Genomic DNA, 22,744 nt, shown 5'->3' on the forward strand with positions numbered 1-22,744 from the left:
TCGCCATTATTATATTTACTATTAAATTAGTTTGCGTTTTATAAACCCGTATCAAGAATATGCTTATTAAAATAGACTTGATTTTTTTTTTTAATTTTTATCTTACTTATTGCTTAAGTAATGTTATTCTTTATATGTAATTCAGGTTAATTGAATGCAGTACTTTTTGGTTTGCACGAATTAATTGAAAGTTTTTAACTTGCCGGTTTTATGCATATACATCATCATAAGTAAATTTATTTAAATAATGCAAATATTTTGAAATGCTATTTTGTTTATTGAATTCACAAGCATTTTGCATATTTCTGAACATTTAGTTTGAAATCTAAAGAAAATTTTTACATGCTGCTTATTTATTTAGCGAAGAATGTTCGCTTCAGTTTGTCGTATGTCTGAACACTTTCTTGGCGATAAAACGAAGAAGAGCAACACTCTTAGACTCCTACTGAGAGTTTTCATTTAGAGATCTCCAGGGTTCCAGAAATAAGGGGGCATTGAGGCATCTGCATGGCCGCTTTAAGGCACTCGTAACGCTTTCGATAACGTCGCCACTGACCGCCTAAAACCGTCAATAACGCTTTTGAACACATTTCCCTTCACTGCCTAGAAGCGTCTATAACGATTTTGGTGTTGCCGACAATTTTCAAAATCATGCCAAGGATATATATACTAGGATTTTACCGCAAAATCTTTTAAACCTTTTTTTTTTTTTTTTACTAAATGCCTTATTTGTCATTTTGCAGTAAAATAAAAAATAGTAATCAGTCACATAGGCTAACCATTTAATATAACTATATATCTCCAAAATATCATTAATTATTCTAATTCAGTTTTTAAATAATTCTTTATTTTAATGTTATTTGTATAATTTAATGTTGCTTCTTCCCTCTAAATTTATTTATTATTAATAAATAATACTTTCAATTTTCTCTGGGATAATTCTGAAACCAATTCCAGCAGTATGATGGATGACATACCATTACGAAATTTAATGCACATATTTTTCACTTATGTATGCTGCTAAATAAATATAAAATACCTGAATTTATTTTAAAATATCATTAAATAGATTTTTCTTTCGTTTAGCTGTAAAATGTCTGCCCCCCAAATTTTCATTTAATCCAGATTGGGCAGTTTTTAATCTCAGTCTTCACTGGAGAAAACAACTCCTATTATAGTAATGCTTTGGGAATTATATATACATGTGTCAGATGTAACTTTTGTGTTTTTATATGGTATCATAATTAATTTACCTCCAATGTGCATTACGCGGATAGGCTGGAATTTTCTTAAAACACATCTGGAAAAGTCAGGGAATTTCATTTTTCTGTTTGAGTAGCAACCCTGAAAAAAAAATCACAGTATAAAAAAGGTCATGATTATTAAGTTATTTTCTCCCTCCTTTTTGCAGGCATTGATGGTGTAATTGGAAGCATATACAAGAGGTCCAGATTATCTAAGGTCTGATACTGAAATCATATGCAAAAATCATGAATCAAATTGAAAACACCTTATTTATAGTTGCAGAAAAGATTAAGCATATTTTTAAGTAGATAATACTTAATTTCCAAAACAGTAGAATTAATTACAGCTTTGAGGGTTCGAGTTCCAGCGAGGGCATTGCACATTTTCACATCTGCTTCAAGGAAAAAAAAAGCCTGTACAAGTGGTGCCTGAGCTAAAAAAAAAAAGTGGTGAACATTAATTCGTCACTACTAGGATTCAGCAGTTGGTTTCCCTAATTCAGGGGTGTTTGTGCTCCGGGGAAACCCCGGAATTCCAGGGATTTTGAACTTCGATACCCGAAAATTCCGGGGATCGTCGTTCAAAAGGAAGTAGGAATAATAATGAATTATTTATTTTGATGTGGGTAATTTTGTTTGCTTTGAAAGCAGAAAACGCAAGGTCAGTGTGTGTGGTGAAAACTTTTCCTTTTTTTCTCCATAGGCAGTGATAATGTGTGAAAGGGGGGGAACTTCTTTTTTATTCTTTCCGTATTGCGAATTATGACTCATTCCCCCGGTTTTCGGACATTCTCTTCTGGATTCTTTTCGGCAAGTAGGCGCGGCAGAAAAAAAAGGGAGAGACTTTGTTCGACCAGATGTGCGATCAAATGACTCTGGGTTCAAAGGTCTTATCTCTCCTGGCGTGGCGCCAATAAGTAGAGAAGGGGGATTTTTCGACGTATTAGCTATTTGTCATTGATCCCTTCTCGACTTTTTTTTCTCCACTGTGTAAAATTTTCGTTTTGTTTATTGAAATATTTTTTTATTTATGTACGCAAGAGAATTTCACTATGAAATTTCTCAATATAAATAGTGATATTATACAATTAGAAGAAGGTGTCCGGAATGCATTTAGGTGGAATTGGATTGAACAGAGAGATGGTAATGGGGATACCATTGCCACATGGTGCAAGAAAATAAATGTTGCTGGACAAGCATATTGTGTTTTTTGTAACTCACTGCTGAAGTATGATGGGGAAGGATTCAAGGCTTTCACAAATCATTCTAAAACTGACGCACATAAAATATTCAAAGTGCATTAGACATTCAATGACTTTAAGTAACTATGCTAATTCAAAAAATACTGGAGACTGATGCTCGGCCATTGGATGTAGTGACAAGAAAAGCACGCCAAGAGGTATTAATAACTTCGTTTATCGCCGAGAATTCTCTTTCTTTCAATGTAGCTCCCAATTTAATTGAACTCTGCAAACAGTTGAGCCGCGATCAGGCGGCACTAAATTCGTTGGAAATGTCCAGGACTACTGCATGTTATAAGATGAAACATGGGCTTGCAAAAACTATCATGGAAAATATCATTAAAACTTTAAAGGAGACTCCATTTTCTCTAAATTTGGATGAAAGTACTAGCAATGCTCAAGAAAGTATACCGGCAATATTGGTGCAGTTTTAGGACAACAATCAAAATGAAGTTGTAGTTCATCATTTTGCATCTCTAAAGATGGAATCTTGCAATTCAGAAGCTGTTTTTAAAGCAGTTGTTAATACTATTGAAGATAATAATATTCCATGGGCAAACTTAATTAGTGTATTAATGGACTCGTAACACCATGCGTGGAAAAAAAAGGGTGTTGAAACCAGACTACGATCAAACAAAGCACCCCACTTATTAGATATTGATAGTGACACATGTCACACAGCTAATAACTGTGCAAAAAAATTTGCTTCATGTTTTGATAGATACTTAGAAGATTTGTTTGATGACATCTATTTTGATATGAAAAGCTGCAGTAAAAGAGAAAATTTTTTCAAAATCTGTGAATCCCTTGCCATTAAAAAACTTAAGCCCTTGAAGAGACCAGACCATAGGTGGGTGTACATTTAATGTGTTTTAGAAAGAATCAAAGATCTGTGGGATGCTATTATTGCATTTTATTTTCATTACTTGGATAAAACTGATAAAGGGGATTATTTTTCTTATGTTGAATCTGTATACAATAAAAGAAATATTTCTGAAGCTCAGAAAAAAATGTTGAAGGGGTGTATTCTTGCTTGCATTCCCAACAACTCACAAAGGATGCTTTAGCTCGGAAAAAAAGAATACTAAATGGGTTATTTGTTATGCAAAACAAAACTATTGTGCATGTGGCATTATATTCAGCAGTATTACCAGAGTTCAACACATATATTAAATTATTTGAAACAAAAAAAACCAATGCTTCATTTAATACATTCCAGTATTTATAAATTGATGGCAAAATTTTTCTCTTTTTTTATGAAGCCAGAAAATATAGAGTGCACATCTTATAATGATTTATTAAAGGTTGATGTCACAAATCCAGAATTCCATCTACCTAGCAAAGTAATATTTACTGGTGCAGAAGCTTCCACTCTCCTGAAGAAATTATCAAAAAGTCATCCAATAGCAAAAGAATTCCAAATTTCTCTGATGAAAGCTTATACTAATACAGCACAGCATATGAAACAGAAATTACCCCTTAAAAATTCATATCTAATTAGCTTGCGAATCTCAACTAAGCTCTCGCTTAGTTGAGAAACCACGTTTATTCATATGTGCTCATCCAAAATAAGCCGAAAAGGAGTATATGAAATCTAAAGTTAGAAGTTTAGCAAAGAGATGTCTAGGTTAACGGTAACTGTTGTCCCCTGTTCACATTTGAATCTGCAGGCATAGATTGTCGATTCGTGAAAATCCAATTTCGTAGTATTGGCTAATAATGTCACCTCTTTTAAGTATATGATCTTTTTTTTTTTTTTTTTTTTTTTGAATGCTTCATTTTTAAATTTTGTGCTTTTCTATATTCCATGTTTTGAACCCTCACAAATTAGTCCAGCATAAAAGGGAAAAATTCAATATTGATAGTGGAAGATAATTTCAAGAGACCTGGACAGAATCATTTGGAGTTATTGAACACATTAGGAAACCATCATGCATTCTGTGCAGGGTTGTGTCGTGTGTCGCACATCTAGTATCAGACAGCAGTTTAACACCAACCACAAGATTGTTGCTGAACTGGATGGAAACTGGGGAATTATAATTACCAGAAAGTTGTTTTTTGCAATTCTTTCTAAAACAAACAACCTAATAAAGGCCAAACGTTTGCCATCACTGCCTTAGGCATTGTAATTCCAGTAGAAATCAAAAACAAAACTGTTAGGAGGTGAAGTGAATAAAATATTTTCTAGACACAGTTAAAACAATGTGAAGATAGTTGATATGACATATCATTACCATGAATATTTGTTAATTCCATTTTGCCTGACAAAGTGAAAAATGTTATTGTAGAACAGAACTGAAGCTTCCTAAATTTAATCAAGCTTGCTAAGTAAAACTTACAAAGTTTTCAATTTGTGGAATTTTATGGTCTAATAGAATGAAAGATTAAAAGAAATTGCTGCTCAATATTTACCTCTTTGACCAGCCATCAAAGAACAACCCAAACGAAGAAAATCCGACCAGTTTTTAGTGTTGCAGCATGAACAAAAAATTTTCAATTGTTTAATGAAGGAATCTAATTTAATTGAAATCTTACCTAGTTTTTAAAATCTGTTTCGGAAATTTTATGTCTCGGTTTCTTCAGACAATGAAAAAGTATTCTTATAGATAAGGTTAAAAAAAAGAATTGTGATTTTTTGTACGGTTTTTATTCGCTCATGAAGATAACGCAAAAGTATATCGCCATCAAGTCCATTTCTCTTAGCAGCTTTGTTTAATCATCATTTGAGTCAAGTATCAGATCAGTTGTCAGTTACAACACCAGAGCTCGTACGGTCCTTAAAAGTCCTTAGGTGTTTTTTAATCGATTTTTTTGGTCCTTAATTTTAATGATCTGAAATTTCTGTCTGATTTTACAACTGCTATTTTGAGTGCACTTTTTCAGCTTTCAGTACTTAAAATCATAAATCGCACTTCAGCACGAAGTAGCCTTTAAAGACTCACATCATAGATTTAAAGATAGTCTCTATCTTTAAAATGCTATAACTGCGGTGATTATTTACACAATAGAATCAGTTTCAACGAGAACAAACTTTATTGTCACGAAAGAAACAATGACGCTGCTGGGGTTGTTCCATTGTTCTCGAACTTTACATTCTTAAACTTGAATATCTCCTACTGCTACCATACACAAGTAGCTAAATTATACTAATAAAATAAGTAAGGCATTATTAACAAATGCGATGTATGTGAAAGAATAGTAAGAAAATGTGTTGCAAACTACGAGAGAGGCGATTTTATTATTTTCATTGAGGGGCAGGGAAGTTAGAATTTTTGCACATGCATTCTTTCGCCTTAAGATGGCAGAAAGGAAACCTGTGATTTTCTGAGTTACTTTTCCATCGCTAATGTCTAAAAAATTTTCAAAACAACAGCCCCATTTCAGGGCCAATGCATCTGATTATTCGTTAAAAGGGACAAACAATGTTTATGCAACAAAAAAGTTCATATTCGAATACTCAAAATGTACATACATGCAAACACACATTTTTTTTTGTTGTTGTTGTTGTTTAAGATTGATCATTTGAGTTACTTGAGACATATGATTTAAAGTTTGTAATAAGTGTTTTTTCCTGTTTATGACAACTTGTCTACGTTTAATGTAGATAAGGGTGTATCTGATTTTAAACAATTTAAATTTAGCCATTTAAATCATGATTTTAATCACATGATTAAAAAAATTTATTGCATTGAAATATTAATAAAATAGCATATTTTACAAAAAAAAATATGTAACTTAATATTTTATTTTAATACCTTTTAAGAAATTTTGTGATTAAAAGGATATTAAAAAATCACTATTTTCAAAAAGGCTTTTAAAGTAATAATATTATTATGATATTTGTTGAATATTCCATCAAATCATGTTTGGATATTAAGAATAACTAAATAGAAAAACAATTGGGATAACAAGCTAAATCTTTTTTCCATTAATTTTGAATATAAATATAATTGATTTCAATTAAAAATACTTTTAATATTTTAAAAGTCTAAAATGAGGTTTTATATATTTAAAATAATGTCATTCCTTGTAAAATTGCTATTATGTTCATTGATATCACTTCATTATTTCATAAGTCATTATTTGCATGATTTTATTTCAATGAAAAAAATCAGATTTAAATCAAAATCTAATTTAAAAAAAAAAAAAAATATGTCTTAGCACTCTGATTACTAACTCAGTTTTTATTTTAATAACTAAATGTCTTAATTAATTAGAATAATAGTCATAGTTTCTTTTGTATGTTTTACCTCTTTTCAGCTGCACGTGGAAGAAGTACTTTTCCTGTCAGTGATTTTGATAAACTTTTAACAAATATCAAATCACCTAATTATTGCTGGCGATTTAAATTCACGTAATATTGCTTGGTTTTGCCCTAACAGGAACATGTATGGCATTAGTCTAAATTCGTGGTGCCAGAGTAACCATGTACAAATCATAGCTCTTATCCTCCCGACTTCCTACCCTGTTAGAGGGTCCCCTGCAGTTCTTGATCTGGCTGCCTTTTATTATGTCAATTTTAGGCATGAAATAAAAGTGATTCAAGACATTGATTCTGATCACTATCCAGTTTTAATAACCTTAGATGTTCACAATCGTTTGATTCTGATCACTATCCAGTTTTAATAACCTTAGATGTTCACAATCGTTACTCAAAATTACAGGAGCAAGTTTTTACAAGTTGGGACGATTTTAGATTTATCTTAGAATGTGCTGCTACCCCCCCCCATAAAAATTTCCAGCAATTCGGACTTACAAACACAAGACAGGTGCTTACAAAATTTGGAGTCCATACTCAAAGAATGTTTAAAATCTAGTGCGGCATCCAAACCTATTTTCTATCCGGGTGTCAGACTCCCACCTGAGTCTAAATCCAAAATTTAGCACCAAAAACTTTGGCAAGGGTCCCGCGATCCCAGTATCCCCGCCCAACTTCGCAAAATACAGAAAGAGATAAGGACTGAACTCCGTCTTTTTAAACAGATGGAGTGGAAACACTACATTGAGTCTTGAGTCCTTAACGACTGAAGATAAATCGGTTTGGCGTGCCGCCACCCGAATACGCAAACAATCTAGGCACATTCCGCCCCTTCAAACGGCCGATGACGCACAGATGGCTTACACTTTGTCCTTTTACTGGAAACGCTTAAGTTTAAGCCGACAGCCTTGCAACACAATTCAGTCCAAATAACGACGCCTACTATAACCGTCCGGTTACACAAGGGCGCATACATTCACGTGTTGAAGAGTTTCTAACACAACCTATCATGCCTGAACTCAGGCCCACTGATCTTAAAGAGGTGATTGAGTACATAGAAAGACTAAAGCCAAATAAGGCGCCAGGCATAGATTGTATCTCTAATCGCATGATTAAGAATTTCCCCGTAATGTTTTTTGTTTGGATTACGGTCATTATTGATTTTATGCTCAGGAGAAGCTACTGCCCCGCCCATTGAATAATTGCAGCGGTTATCCCCATTCCAGAACCGGGGCAAAATTTTAATTTACCCGTCAGTTATAGACCAATTAGTCTGATTTCTTCACTCTCCAAAGTATATGAATTTGTCTTACTTAATCGCCTGAATGAATTCTGTCGAGATCAAAATTTGATCATTTCGGAACAATTCGGCTTCCGACCTAAACACTCCACGGTGCACCAGTTACTCTGTGTAGTGGAATTCATTCACGAAGGCTTTCGTAAGCCGAGAGAAAACTGGAATTGTCTATCTTGACATAGCCAAAGCCTTTGATAGGGTTTGGCATGACGGACTTATTTAGAGTTCACGCGACTTGGTTTTCCCGCTCACATCATTAAATCACATCTTAAAATTACTAACTCGCACTTGGCCGGACAGAGTTTCCGCATGCGAACAATGAATTCTCTCCCCGCCCGATCTATTCTGGATGTCCTCAGAGCAGTCTTCTCTCACCTCTGCTCTTCAGTATCTATATTAATGACATGCCTAAGGCACCTAGTATCGGTCTAGCCTTATATACGGATGATACAGCCATCCTCACTTAGCATTTCAACATCCCCACGATAATCATTTCAGCCTTAGAATTCTGGCTCGCACTGTATAAAATCAAAATTAATGTCGCTAAATGTGCTGCCACTTTATTCATCCGAAGAAATATCCCACGTTTAGATAACCTAATTTTCTTTGGTGAACCTACTCCCTGGGTTACTACATATATATATCTTGTGTTATACTAGATTCAAAATTAACCTGGCAACCCCACATTCAAAGAATTGTTACGAATGTGAAGGCTACCAAAGCCAATCTGCGCCCCTTTTTTGCTAAAAATAGCGACCTGTCACTTGGTAAGAAGATCTTGCTTTACAAGTCGATGATCAGACCAATTCTCACTTATGCTAGTCCCATCTGGGGCTCAACTGCTCTGACTAACCGTAAACACGTTCAAATTTTCCAATCAAAATTTTTACGGCAGATTCTTAACGCTCCATAGTTAATAAGGAACGATGACATTCATAATGATCTCAAAATTATGCCCATCAATCGCTTAATCCAGTGACTTTCGAAAAAGATTTTTCAAAAACCTCCATCTTGTTGGAAATCCAGTATACGATCCTGCGGTCGCTTCTTCAAAAAACTGATCTACAGCAATTTTAAATTCTAATTATGCTGAACCACCATTTAAAAGGCGCCGGTATGAAAATACGGACGCTCAAATGGATGCTTACCTCACGTTCCTGAATCACAACCGCCTCCACGTTAACAATGCATAAGGGCATTGACTGGAGGAACCCTGTACTACAACTCTTTAAAAAGAGTCTTTTAGCGTCTCTTTAACAAGAAACCACCTTATCTCCGCAGATGCACGCAACTGCACTTAACTTTCAATTGATTCTTAAATGCTTCTTTTCACCTGCTAACCGTTTTTTTTCTTTCCCTCTAAGCGGTTCATTGCTATCAGGTCGTTAAATGTCGCATTGATTATCCCATGCAGCTAGCCTGTCCACCAGCGTTCAAACTGTCAGTGCTCCTTAGTCTTATCCACTCGATTGCTGATGAATATTAAATATGGAAGATGTAATAATTCTTCTCAGTGTGAAAATTTTGTGACCATTTTATAGAAGGTTTCTCACTTTAGTCTGCTTCAGAATCTTCGGATAAAGTTATTACATGATGTATCATGGTTTTTCTTCATATCGAAACTGGTTTGGAAACTGCATTTTTTTTTTTTTTCTCTCATTTGTGATAATTGTTTCTAGTAGCAGAATAACTACAAAAAGGACTCTGTTTATAATTTTTATTCTCCATGCAGATTTAATAAATTAACATCATTCAGTTTCTTATACTGTTGTATAAGAGTCAAATATGGCTTGACAAATGGTGGACTAAGACAAATGGGTACAGGGTTGCCACGCTACCTGGAGAACCGGGAAAAGTCAGGGAATTCGAAAATTGACCAAAATATTCAGGGAAAAGTCAGGGAATTTAAGTATTTTTGTCAAAATCTGGAAAAGTCAGGGAAGTTCATACAACGATCCAGCCAAAAAAAGCGATTTTTGCGCCGACGTCGGAAGAGGTAACGTTTTTGGCGAATTATGTATCACGTGAGTGTCATTCGGGTAGCTGGCATAGAGCCAATTTTCGCAGCTCCAATTTGATTGTCTTTTAGAAAGGCAAAGCAACTTTTGGTTTCCAATATTCTCGAGAATCGCATGTGCAGTGCATGAACTAAAGAAAGTACCTGTTCTCGTATAAAACGAAATGGGTTTAATCCTAGTATACGGTACCATGGAGGTTAGAATCAAAGAATATGTATTGTAAAGAAGGAAAACCTCTCTGCAACAGACGTGGCTGTGGCTCCGTTCCATCATAGAGGGAAAACAGCTGTGCATGTCTGATATATCTGTTGCCAAAGCTCGAAACCGGTGTCGAAGTTCGAAGGTCACGTTATCAAGAGTTCATAAAATGAATATCGTTTAAAATTTCTTTAACCACTTGCGCTAAAAAGACGTGCCACGCACGTCAAGATGCTTTTGTCTCAAACCGCGAGCGACGTGAACACATCGATAAGCATTTATCGCAAAAATGAAAATAACGTGGTGCACACGTCGCCTAACAACGAGATTCTTTATTTCTCGAGTTACAGCTCTGGATTGCACTCGCAGATGCGGAGCGGCGTAAATAAGACACTTTACCGCTTGTTATATTGTAGCGCACGGCACCGCAACCGTGAAGTTTAGTCTTAGCGCAAGTGGTTAAACTCTAAAGGAAAAGAAAATATTTTTTGGCGCAAGTAAATTAATTCATGAATTAGTTATTTTCAGGGGAAAAAAAAAAAAAAAAAAAAAAAACTACGAAAATCCGTTTTTAAAATTATTGCGAAAAATCCAAGAAGAAACGTCCTTTGATAAAACGTTTCTTCTTGGATTTTTCGCAATAATTTAAAAACGGATTTTCGTAGTTTTCTTTTTGTCAAAAAGCGTTTCTTCTTAACACGTGTTTCTCAATTTCCTGTACACATCGCGGAGAGGGAAATTCTGGCCGCCAGGTTCCGTCGCCAAATCCCTTGGCAAATTTTGCCTCCGCATTCTAGCGGCGTAATAGCATTTTACTTGTATGGAACCTTTTCTTCTTTACATAGACGTTCTTTGGTTAGAATAATAATGGGATTTGGCGACATCTTGATGCGCAGTAAACGGGTCATTTTGGTCTTGGCGACAATTTTCAAAATCGTGCCCAAAGCCTTACCGTATACTAGAATTTTACCGCAAAATCTTTTTAAACCTTTTTTTTTTTTTTTTTTTCTTTTTCTTTTTAATAAATACCTTGCGATTTTTCAGTAAAATAAAAAAATAGTAATCAGTCATCTAGGCTAGCCATGTAATATAACTATATTCGCTAAAATATCGTTGATTATTCTAATTCAATTTTTAAGTAATTATTTTTATGTTATTCATATAATTTAATGTCGCTTCTTCCCTCTAAATTTATTTATTATTAGTAAATAATATTTCCAAATTTCAGGAAATTTTCTCTGGCATAATCCTGAAATTAATTATAGCAGTATGATGACATACCAAATTTAATGCACATATTTTTTCCTAATGTATGCTGCGAAATAAATATAAAATACCTCAATTTATTAAAATAGATTTCTTTCTTCGTTTAGCTGCAGAATGTCTGCAAAAAAAGCCTTATTTTATTCCAGATTGGGAAGATTCTAATTTCAATCTTCAGTGGAGAAAACAGCAACTATTATAATTATATTTGTGTTTTCAAGTGTTAAGGTGCCTTTTAAGAACATACCTCACGCAAATTAAATTTACCTAAAATCTAACCTAACTATTTAGCATTGCATTGTGATTTATAAGGACCGGATTAGCCTTGTGTTGAACTGGTGATGATCATGAGTAATAATTAAATAAAACATACATTTGTTATCCAATATATATATCTTAAATTTTATTAAGTTTCTTAAGTGGAAAACTAAACAAAATTATCAAACAAGGTATACCAAGAATAATTAAGAATAAATGTCCTCTGGGATTTATTAAATAATTAAGTGAATTTGCTACACAATACAAGTAATACCATAATTAATTTACCTCTTAGTACAGCCAATGTACATTACGCGGATAGACTGGAATTTTCTTGAAACACACCTGGAAAAGTCAGGGAATTTCATTCTCCTGTTTGAGTGGCAACCCTGTGGGTGGTATCTGAGTATAAGTGTGTATTTAATTACATAAATTAACATTCATTTATTGTTTTATAATGGCTTACACTAATGTTATGTTTTCCCAATATCTAACATGTTAAACAACTAGTCTATTTTGCTTGGTTTAAGATTGGTTCCTAGGAGCCAATGCTATATTTAATGTGTTAAGAGATTATTGATGAAATGTTAAATTAATAAAAACAACATATTTGCACATAGAAAGCAAAAAACTGAAATTTTCAACTTCAAGTTATATTTTGCTATTATGCATATCCATGTGCAAAAAATATTTTAAAATATAGTATTAAAAAGTTAAAATTTACAAAGTTTCAAACTTTTGAATTAACTAAATCACTTTAAAGTTCTGATTTTAGGGCCGACTTTACAACAATTCTAAAAGCTCCTGCGAACTTCGTACATTTCATCACTGGAGATATCATAACGGACTTTTCATACCTCATTTAATGTTGCAAAAATCTAACATTACTAATACTAAGAATAGGCTAAAGAGATTTTACTTGTATATATATATATCAATAGAGCCTGACTAAGGCAGGGGCAGATGCCCTGGGCCACCAAATTGAAGAGAAAGTTTAAACAAAATATCTGTACAATGTAAAATCCGTCAGTTTTTGTTATCTTCTTAATTAGTCTATAATATGAACACAAAAAATCTATATTTCGTAAATCCATGGCTTTCTAGAGCGGAATTCGGTAAAATTTTGCAATTGTGATTGACAAATTTGGCCAATCAAAATCCTATATTTTTACATATCGCAAAATGCGATATGTCTACAAAAATACGGACTTCTGATTGTCTTAATTGAGCCGTTGTAACTGCGAAAATTTAGCTGAATTTCGCCCTAATGTCAGCAAGGATATGAATTTTTCGCAGCTAGATGACAAAATTAGCAATCAGAAAACTTCTTCATTACTGAAGTAGTGAAGCAGAGGGGGCCCCCCCAAAGAAGTTTTTGCCCCAATTAGGCTAAGTCGTACCCTGTATACCAAAGCTATATTTGAAGACCTTTAGAAATTTCAAGTCGAGTAATTGCCAAGCAGATTCATTTCCATTGTAGAACTGATGGCCGATTTCCTCACACAGAAAGGACAACTGGTACTATTCTGTTTTAAGGGCCGTAAAAAAATTGCAGCGAAAATGTATGTGCAAATCTAGCGTACGCGCTTATTTCAGATTGCGTAAGTTTATATAAGTTCTAGATTTCTTAAGATGCCATTGAAATACTAGTTTAATTTTTAAATCCTTTTTTGATATCCTATGGATTTAACAATTGCCCATGACGAAAAGTCGGCAATAGAATTTTGGGAAAAGTGCAGAATCATCCACTGCTTGATGCGTTTTTAAGAACTGCACATACTCGGTATCCATGTGCACATCGACCTATTTTCACTTTAAAAAAAATCCTAGAATTGCACAAAAATGGCACTGCGCACACCCTTGACATTATCTATGTACACATCGACCTATTTTCACTTAAAAAGTAACAGAAAATTGACAAAAATCCAATTGTTTTTACCCTTGTAAAAAGCGGCGAACAAATAAGTGAACGATTCTGCACTTTAACGAGAATATTTTCAAAGAAAAGGCATCATTCATTATAGAAAATTACGTTTGAATAACCAACGAGATGAAATTATGCTTTAGCGATAAGTCGGTAGCGAAATAGCGATGCAGGCATCCATTCAGTTATGTTTAGCAATTTTTATATAAATTATAATAATGATCTGAAAGAGTTATTTACTCTTATGCTTCCATTCAGTCACCTTTAGCCTTTTTCATATAAATTATATTAATAAAAAAAGTATTATATGAAATTAACCTTTCATCTAAATTAAAACATCAATCTTAGATAGTTATTTACTATTATACTTCTTTTCTTGCTGCAATTAATTTTGGCAGCATTGGCATTAACAATGGTTTGGCGATTTTTTACGGCCCTCGAAACCGAATAATACCGGACAACTTACTAAAAACATTTTGTGCATTAAGATTTCACTTTCTAAAGGCCTTTGACGAATTTAATTTGTAGATTTTTCCTGCAGAGTCATTGCAAGCATGTAATTGAAGAACTAGGAATGCTGTTTGAACAAATCCACTTGTGATTCCAGATTCTCAAAAACGTGTAGTTATCACAAAATTTTGACAGGTCATGAATTTAAGGTTAAAATAAATCAAAAAAGCTTAGACTGATGCACAGTTTGAATAAATCTTATTAATTTCGAGGGATATCTGATATATGTTCTTCAAAAAGCCAGAAATAAAAACCTTTTTTTCAATTTTTTTTAACTGAAGAAGAAGGACCTTTGTCAGCTAAATTCCTAAAACAAGATATTATGTTAAGCAGCTTTTTTGGCCTTTCTTTAATTTTACATGTTTTTGTCAATGACATACTTTTATCTGTTCTTGAATGTCAGAAATTAATTTTCTAAACCATGGGTTGTATCAAAATAAAGTACTGTGGAAGTATATTTAAGCAAAATAAGTATGTTTCACAGAAGATTCATAAGTATGTATTACAGAAATATAAATTCTAATCGTATTGGAAGTCTTATAACTTTAAAATACATGCCTACAAATGTTGATATGAGCATATTTGGTTATATGGTACCTATCCCCATACTGCTTGATAGAGTACTCTACACGGAGTATAATGAAGGAGGTGAAACTGCCTAGTAGAAAAACGGTCCTAAAATGTCGTGTTCACTAGATGGCGCTGTTGTTCCATCTTAGTAGTTCCAAATGTAAACATTTATCGAGTAGCCACGTGGCAAAGCTTAGTACCGAATGAAAAATGTTTATGTTTTTAATGTCATGGATTGCGTTATTATCAACGTTATAATATTCTGCTCACTAATGATTGTATTTTATTCCTCAAATTATAAAATTAATTTACAGCTTTCATGCTGTAAAGCTTGTAGTACTTTTTATGAATGATTAATTTAATGATTATTTTTCAGTCCCTTCCCCTCAGAAAAATAATCATATTACTAGTAATAATACTTGCTGTATATATGTTAAATTTAATTAGAATAGTTTCTTCGCATCTCTCATTTTGTAAAATGCTTAGATACACAGCTTGATATAAACTGTGGCGAAATTTTAATGAAGCTTATAGAATTTTTTGCTTCAGTCAGTAAGTTTTCTGTACTATCATAATAAGTTATTCTTTTTTATGAATCAGTTAATTTTTTATGTCAGTTTTGATTTTGATATTTTTATCGGTTTCTGTTAAAAATTTCCATATCTTTGTTATTTGAGAAGTATGTTTCAAATTGATTTCAAAAGATTTTAAAATAGAATTCGGATTTGAATTCAGTTAAGTATTCTGAACGCTTGGTTATGCTGAACTATATTATTCATAATTAAATATAAAGAGTAAAAAATATTGACTAATTCAATCTATCTTTAATTTTGTCCTGCTTGAACTAACTTCTAACCAATAAATGCAGTATTTTAACTAAAAATATAATGCAGATCTTTTTTATTTTAAAAGTACATGTCCACTTTTTTTTCCAAAGGAGGAAAATTCCATCCCATTCAATAGCCTAAAAGATGAATTTCTTATGTTCAGAAAAATTTTATCACAGTTATAATGTTATGATATTTTCTCGCTGTTAAGTTTCAGATTGGTACATGTAGCTTTTTTGAAAAAAATGCTTTGCATGTGTTATGTTTTACTGCCCCTATTTTTTATTTTCATTTTTTGAACTGATCATTTACTAATACAGTCTAATTACATTTGTTGCAAAACTACCAGTTTAATATCAGAATACCTAATGTATGCTTGCTGCGGTATTTAAAAAATATCATTAACTATATAAAACTAAAGTCTGTTTTCTCTTGCAGTAATTATTTACTTTTTTTATTCTCAATTCAATATCTCTTTTTCAATGATTAATGACTCGCAGTGAAAGAAACAAGTTCAATAAATAACAATTTTTTTTTTTTTAATTTAATAGTAATGATATAATCCCAAAACAATCTTAGCAGTATTGTTTTATATTATTACACAATGGTGAGCTATAGGAGGCTAGAGTGATTCGTTAAATTTGTGTTCAATTTGCAAGCACCTTGTTCTTTCCCACCAGCAGTTGAGCAGCAAAAGTCACCAAATACTGCTGGTTTGGTCCTGGGTTCGAATCCCGCCAAGAGGCTAGCTGCATGGGCATTTTCCTGGTCTTTCCATGTGAAACATAAAAAAGTACATGTGCTCTTTTCCTCCAAAGGATCTGTATGAAGACATTGAACTGTTGGCCATGGTTAAATTATATATTACTCTCGTTACTTACAATAGTGTTCCCTCTCCCTGAAATTAAGTGTAGTTAATAAGTTTTCAAAGTCATTCTATCCCATTCAATAGCCTAAAAGATGAATTTCTTATGTTCAGAAAAATTTTATTACAGTTATAATGATATGATATTTTCTTGCTGTTAAGTTTCAAATTGGTACATGTAGCTTTTTTGAAAAAAATGTTTTCCATGTGTTATGTTTTACTGGAAAAGATCCCATATTTTTTATTTTCATTTGTTGAACTGATTGTTTACTAATAGAGTCTAATTACATTTGTTGCAAAACTACCAGTTTAATATCAGAATACCTAATGTATGCTTGCTGCGGTATTTAAAAAACATCATTAACTATACAAAACTAAAGTCTGTTTTCTCTTGCAGTAATTATTTACTTTTTTATTCTCAATTTAATATCTCTTTTTCAACGATTAAAGACTCGCAATGAAAGAAACAAGTTCAATTAAATAACAAAATTTTAATAAAAATGTAACAATTATATAAATAGTCCCGAAACAATCTTAGCAGTATTGTTTTATATTGTTACACACAAGGGTGAGCTATAGGAAGTGTGTGTAGTGTTAAGAGAATACTTCAGTAGTACAGTGGCTTACACAAAGTAGGATCATGATATTTGCCATGTCATGGTGAGCTGTCCAATAAAAGGAAAAGTAGAGTCCTGGATACATTTTCAAAGATCGTTTTTTATCGATTCTCATCAGACTTTGCTCCATGTTGATTGCATGAAGTCCGCCACAGTGGAATGCCTCCTGGCACGTAAAAAATTTGTATTTCTCTGCACTGAGTGTAGTTTCACAGCCTTCGTTAACAACATTCAACATTTCTCATACGGTAAGTGGAGACAAAAAGTCAAACATACTTCAGAAAGAAAAGTATAAGGGCTGTCTCTCAAATTCGGAAAATAACGGCAGCTGTCATCACTTTTTTTTGTAAAATAATACATACATAAAACATCTCCAGTACTAATACCATAATGTAGTAGGGCTTATTCCGCTAACTGCAAAAGAGGGCGAAGAAATGCCAACTACAACATATTTGAAACAAGAAGAGTACACGCAGCAGAAATCCAGAGGGAAGCGAAAAAACAATGAATAGACTAAGAGATTCACTAATTCCCACTATTTATAAGCTAGCACAGTTACACATTTCAACCAATGAAAATATCAAGGATCAAGAAATTTTAATTTATGGAGCACTTAGCACGAAGCCTTTATCTCCACATCATCAAAGATTAAAAATTTTCATCATCAAAAGAGGGGTTCAGCTAATAGGATAAAAGCTTGGAAAGCCAAAACAAAAAGCTTTAAACGAATAAAGTCTTCACATGAGAAAAAAGGTAAAAACACTTAAGAAGGACTTTTTAATTAAATTTTGCATCAATACATTAAGGACCAGAATGAATTTAGAAAGGGCACTCGTATCATAATTTAGAATAGTGAAATAAAAAAAAGGAATTCTTGATAAAATTAAAAGTACAGACATTGCAGAAGATAAGAAACAAAATGAAAATATTCCACAGCGAGAACAACCAATCATAATATTTCTTTCACTTTGCAAACAAACTGAACTGAAATTAGTTGTCTGATGACATAGCTTGGTCATGTTATAACAAACCTGTTGGCAAAAATATTGTCACCACATGAAATCCCTTATCTGGTTCTAGATGGCTGTAATAATTCCAAGGACATAAATTTAATGTGACCTCATCAGATATTCACCCCTTTTTGAGGGAAGGAGGAAAAATTAATTATGTGCATAATAAAAATTCCGGTATCATGGTGCCAGCCTCATATAAAATCATGACAATCACTATGGAGCTAACAGTCTGAAATACATATTACATAGATTACATTTTAAATAAAAAGATTTTTTCATTTAGGTATAACCAAAACCATTAACATTAAAACATAGAACCACTTATTTAAGTATTCCATAATTCAATACAAGCAACTTTTTATGCAAAATACATATAAGTGCATGATATAAATATGGTACATAAAATTTTCGAATATACCATATTGCAAGTACACAGTAGAGAATTGTAAATGAAGTATTTCTATGATAAAGCAAAATGCAATTTTTGTACATCCCCAGTTACACTTAATTAGATAAATCACATACAGGATGAAAAAACAATACAAACCATTATAATCACATCATACCAGTAAATTTTGAAATCAAACACTTATGCACTTATATATTAGGCACAATGTCGTTGAATCTCGAAATGATATTTAAGGGTGATCAAGCCTTAAACTCTAATGATTATGCTCACACAATCAAGAAATTAACAAAAGACACATAAAATTAAATTTCGAACAATTTAACATATTGCATAACTTGTAATAATGTTCTATGATAGTAAAAGAAATGAGTGGAAAAAAAAAGAATTAAGTGTACTGAAGTGTAGGAGAATCTTTTAGGAGCCAAACGAAGGCAACTGATGTGAATTCTATAAATGGCTGAGAAAAAATCATTGTCAACTGCACAAATAACATAATTTACATCATTTACTTTAGAAGAAAAAGTTTTCGAAAACCTATGCTGGAATGTAACCTTAGATTTCACATACACTATATCATTAACATTGAATGATCTTAATATGGCATTTTTCAAGTATTCAGTTCTATTTGCTTTATTCCAACATCTCATAGGCATGCTCATAACTTAGTTTTAGTTGTGTTAAAAGATCACACAAATAATATGATTTTTCCACCTGAATGGCCTTGGATCAGGATTAAACATATTAAAAGGTAATGATAATTTTCTTCCAATATGCAGAATATTAGGAGAATAACCAGTTGAAGGATGAACAGTACCATTATAAATATTTTGATGGATAAGCAATGCATTTTCAAATGGAATACCTTTTTCATGAAGTATAAGCAAAGAGCTCTTGATGCAAGTATTAACATGTTCATTATACTCAGGTCTCTGAGGAATACAGTGAGATAATTTAACATCCAAGCATTTGGTAATCGATTCAAACACCAGTGAAGGATATTGTGTCTAAATCAAGATCATTTCTGGTCTTCAAGGTACATATATTGTAATAAATGTGCTGTAATAGTTTCAGCAGTGAGATTTTTGAGAGGTCATAAAACAAGATGTTTAGAAAAATGATCTAGAATAATGAGATCATGTCCACAACTTCGTACAGGACAACCAATATACACGGAAAAAAGCCATTTGGATATTTAGGTATTCTGATAGCTTTAAATGGAGCCTGTTTAGGAGTGAAAGATTTGTATTTGTTACGTAAATGATACGGGAGAACAAAATTCTTTGTGTCATTATACATACCCTTCTAAAAGAAGCTTTCAATAAGATTTCATACGTTTTCTGAACTCCAAGATGGGATACATGAGAAATTTCTCATTTTCACAGAATTTCAGTGCTAGTGGGACAACAACTAATTCAGCATTAGGCTCTAGTGTAGAATTGGGTGCCCCTTCGATTGGCGACATTTTTTTAAAACGTTTGGTGATGAAACCTCACTTCTGGTTACCACGATAGTTTTAACTTTGTTTTAGCTTCCCGATTTTATTTAAATGAAAATAGATTGATGTGTACATGGACATATTTAAAGCAGTGTACCTTGCCTAGGTTGTGCAATTCTAGGATGTTTTTTTAAGTAAAAACAGATGGGATTTTTAAGTAAAACATGGACACAGATCTTGTGCAATTCTTTGACTTCTTATTTTGATTTTGTGTAGCGGCCATCGTGAAATTGTGCCTTCCTGGTGCCGATCTTGGCGTCAAAAAAGAATCGCCAATAAACAAGGGGCACACAATTGTAAACTTTTACCCAGCATTATTTCATTTATTCAAAACAAACATAAGAAGCTTATTGAATCATTTATGAAGAAATTATGTACTTTTGCTGAATTAAGCAAGGCAGGATTTTTCAAAATGTTGGTAATTTCTGAAGTACATGGATCAGAAATTTGCTGAGCAAGATTGCTGATTCACCTGGATCTAAAGTGAATTTGTGTTTCAAACAAGCATTGCAATCTAATGATATAGTATAACAATTAGCATTTGCATAACATTAGCCATACTAATTAAAGGTACATAAAAATTATTAAATTCAGGTATTGCATCTTTAGTACATATTAACACATCATGTTTGGATAAAAACAAACAAAACAGCAAGACAAACAATATACACTGGCTGAAAAATTAAAATTGGACCAGTTAGCACCCAATTATTTAGACATGGGAACAAAATACCATTATTACATCAAAACAATGAGAAAGCAAGAAATATTATCTATAAAATAATATACAAATAATATCATTGCTTATAAGGTATTACACACACTGACCAATGAATTAGAAATGCAAGATCAATATTTTATTGGATCACAGTGCATATTACCCTAGGAAGAAATTGACAGATGCATATTACCCTACGAGGAGAAAATTTTTGATTGAAAAATAATCCTTCTAAGACACTACAGACAAGTATCATCTCTGACAATTTCCTTAATTAAAAAAAAAAAAAAAAAATCCATCTATTCATAGCTCAAAAATTCAGAAAAGATAATGTAGAAATCTGAAAAAAATAACAATAAATAAGTGAAGAATAACTTACACATGAAAAAAAAAAAGCAATGAATGTGTAGCACAATAGTACCAAGTGCAGTTTGACGTGGAATACTGAATATATAAAAATGTCAAAACAAAACTAACCTTTACAGTCATATCTTTATCAATTATAACCCTTTTCACACATGTAATTAGTTGCCCATCGAGCACATACAATGAATTCAACTACAGAATTTACAGTCCATAAACAATGCGGTTTGGAAATCTTCTGCAGACTTTCAGTCAACAGTGGAAATGTAAAATCCTTTTTAGTAGCGGCAACATTATCTGCAACCAATAGAGCATTCTTTTCACAGGCACATTTCTTGCAGCAGGTGTTTTTCTTTTACGTGACGGTTTGGATAAATATAAAGGCAGATTTGGAAAGATTGAGGGTATTGCTCCTTCTTGGAGTCTAGGGCGGCCCACTTCCAACTTGAATATTGTCCCATCGAACAATTTCATCTCGTAAAATTGTTTCATATCACTTTCTGCAAAATGATGCTCGCATACAACATCCTTCTCTGAAAGTATTTGGTCGGCCCGAGGAATTGCATGTATCCATTTGTCTAGCAGCACAGGATCCTGTAAAACATATTTCAACAAGTATGTATAAATATCAGAATTCAGTTACATACAAAATTAAAATACTCATGTTGTATGCAATTTTTTTAACGTGACTTTGATGCAAATTTAATATTTAATGATTAAAATTTAATTTGAAAATAGTAATGGCAAATTTAATTGCAGCACTAACGCTTGAATAGTTTTACACATTCAAATTTAAAATCCTTGTGCATAATGATTCTCACTGTGCAGTGTATCAAGATTTAAATCTTAATTTTTAATAGCCATTCAATTATGTGGCATGATTTTATAATATTCATAACTTATTTAATATGCTGAATTTATCTCATGGAAAATCAATTTTTCATTACACTTATCTGCTGTTATGTTTTCACTCAACCATGCAAGTGAAGTTAATTTTAAGCAGCATAGTGTTCATTTCCATTTATTATAAAAACCTACTTCAAACGGAAAAGAAGGGGAAATGAGTTAATCTTCTTTTCTGTAAATGAAATAAAGAGGCAAATATTCCATCATTCTTGCATAATTCCAGAAATTTATTTAACTTTAAAAATCTCAGGATTGCCTGCTTTCATGCACGAAATGCAAATGCACATAAGTTATGTGAAATATTTAACTAATTTCCAATTTAAAGTTCTGTGAAATATTTAACTAATTTCCAGTCTATTACTTTTTAAATACCCTCTTATTTACTAGCAATCCAGACGTTCTGTAAAGTTATATAAATTCGTCTGACTGTGATCAGACATGATATAAATGTTGCTCACCTTTGGAGCTCTAAATATACTTGGATTCTTGATTTCCAAGCTTTTATTCTTCTGCCTAACAGATGTATAACCACTGTTGCATCCTGGGACGAAGCAGGTTGCATTACAAGAATTACTCATACTGGAAATTGATATCGAATCAATATTTTCTGTATTGCTGCCTGTGGCAAATCCTACGAAAAGTAGAACAGCTAACGATTGCAGCGCCCTCTATAAATAATGCGACAAAAGTGGACCATTTTTCGAAAAAGTTGTAATACCAGTTTCCCCTCCTTGTTTATACTCCGTGGTA

At 32.7% G+C, this 22,744-nt stretch overlaps 1 protein-coding gene across 2 annotated transcripts; it reads right to left on the reverse strand.

Moving 5' to 3' along the window:
* Window positions 1-16,944: 16,944 nt before the first annotated feature.
* On the reverse strand, window positions 16,945-22,722 carry LOC146997758 (uncharacterized). 2 transcript variants are annotated; one of them, XR_015040835.1, is made up of 3 exons: window positions 22,453-22,722; window positions 21,203-21,682; window positions 16,945-21,065 (listed from the first exon to the last, which is right to left on the reverse strand). XR_015040835.1 is itself a non-coding variant. In XM_085815836.1 (2 exons), exons 1-2 carry the CDS (start codon window positions 22,570-22,572, stop codon window positions 21,341-21,343), a joined length of 462 nt encoding a protein of 153 aa, XP_085671962.1. In that variant the 5' UTR covers window positions 22,573-22,722; the 3' UTR covers window positions 16,945-21,340. The 2 variants fall into 2 exon arrangements, 1 of the variants encoding a protein (XP_085671962.1); XM_085815836.1 differs by having other exon boundaries at window positions 16,945-21,682.
* Between the last annotated feature and the right edge of the window lie 22 nt (window positions 22,723-22,744).

The sequence above is a fragment of the Stegodyphus dumicola genome, chromosome 4 (genome assembly GCF_044657685.1).
Source record: "Stegodyphus dumicola isolate Sdum_Otavi_A_Nest chromosome 4, ASM4465768v1".
Taxonomy (NCBI): Eukaryota; Metazoa; Arthropoda; class Arachnida; order Araneae; family Eresidae; genus Stegodyphus; species Stegodyphus dumicola.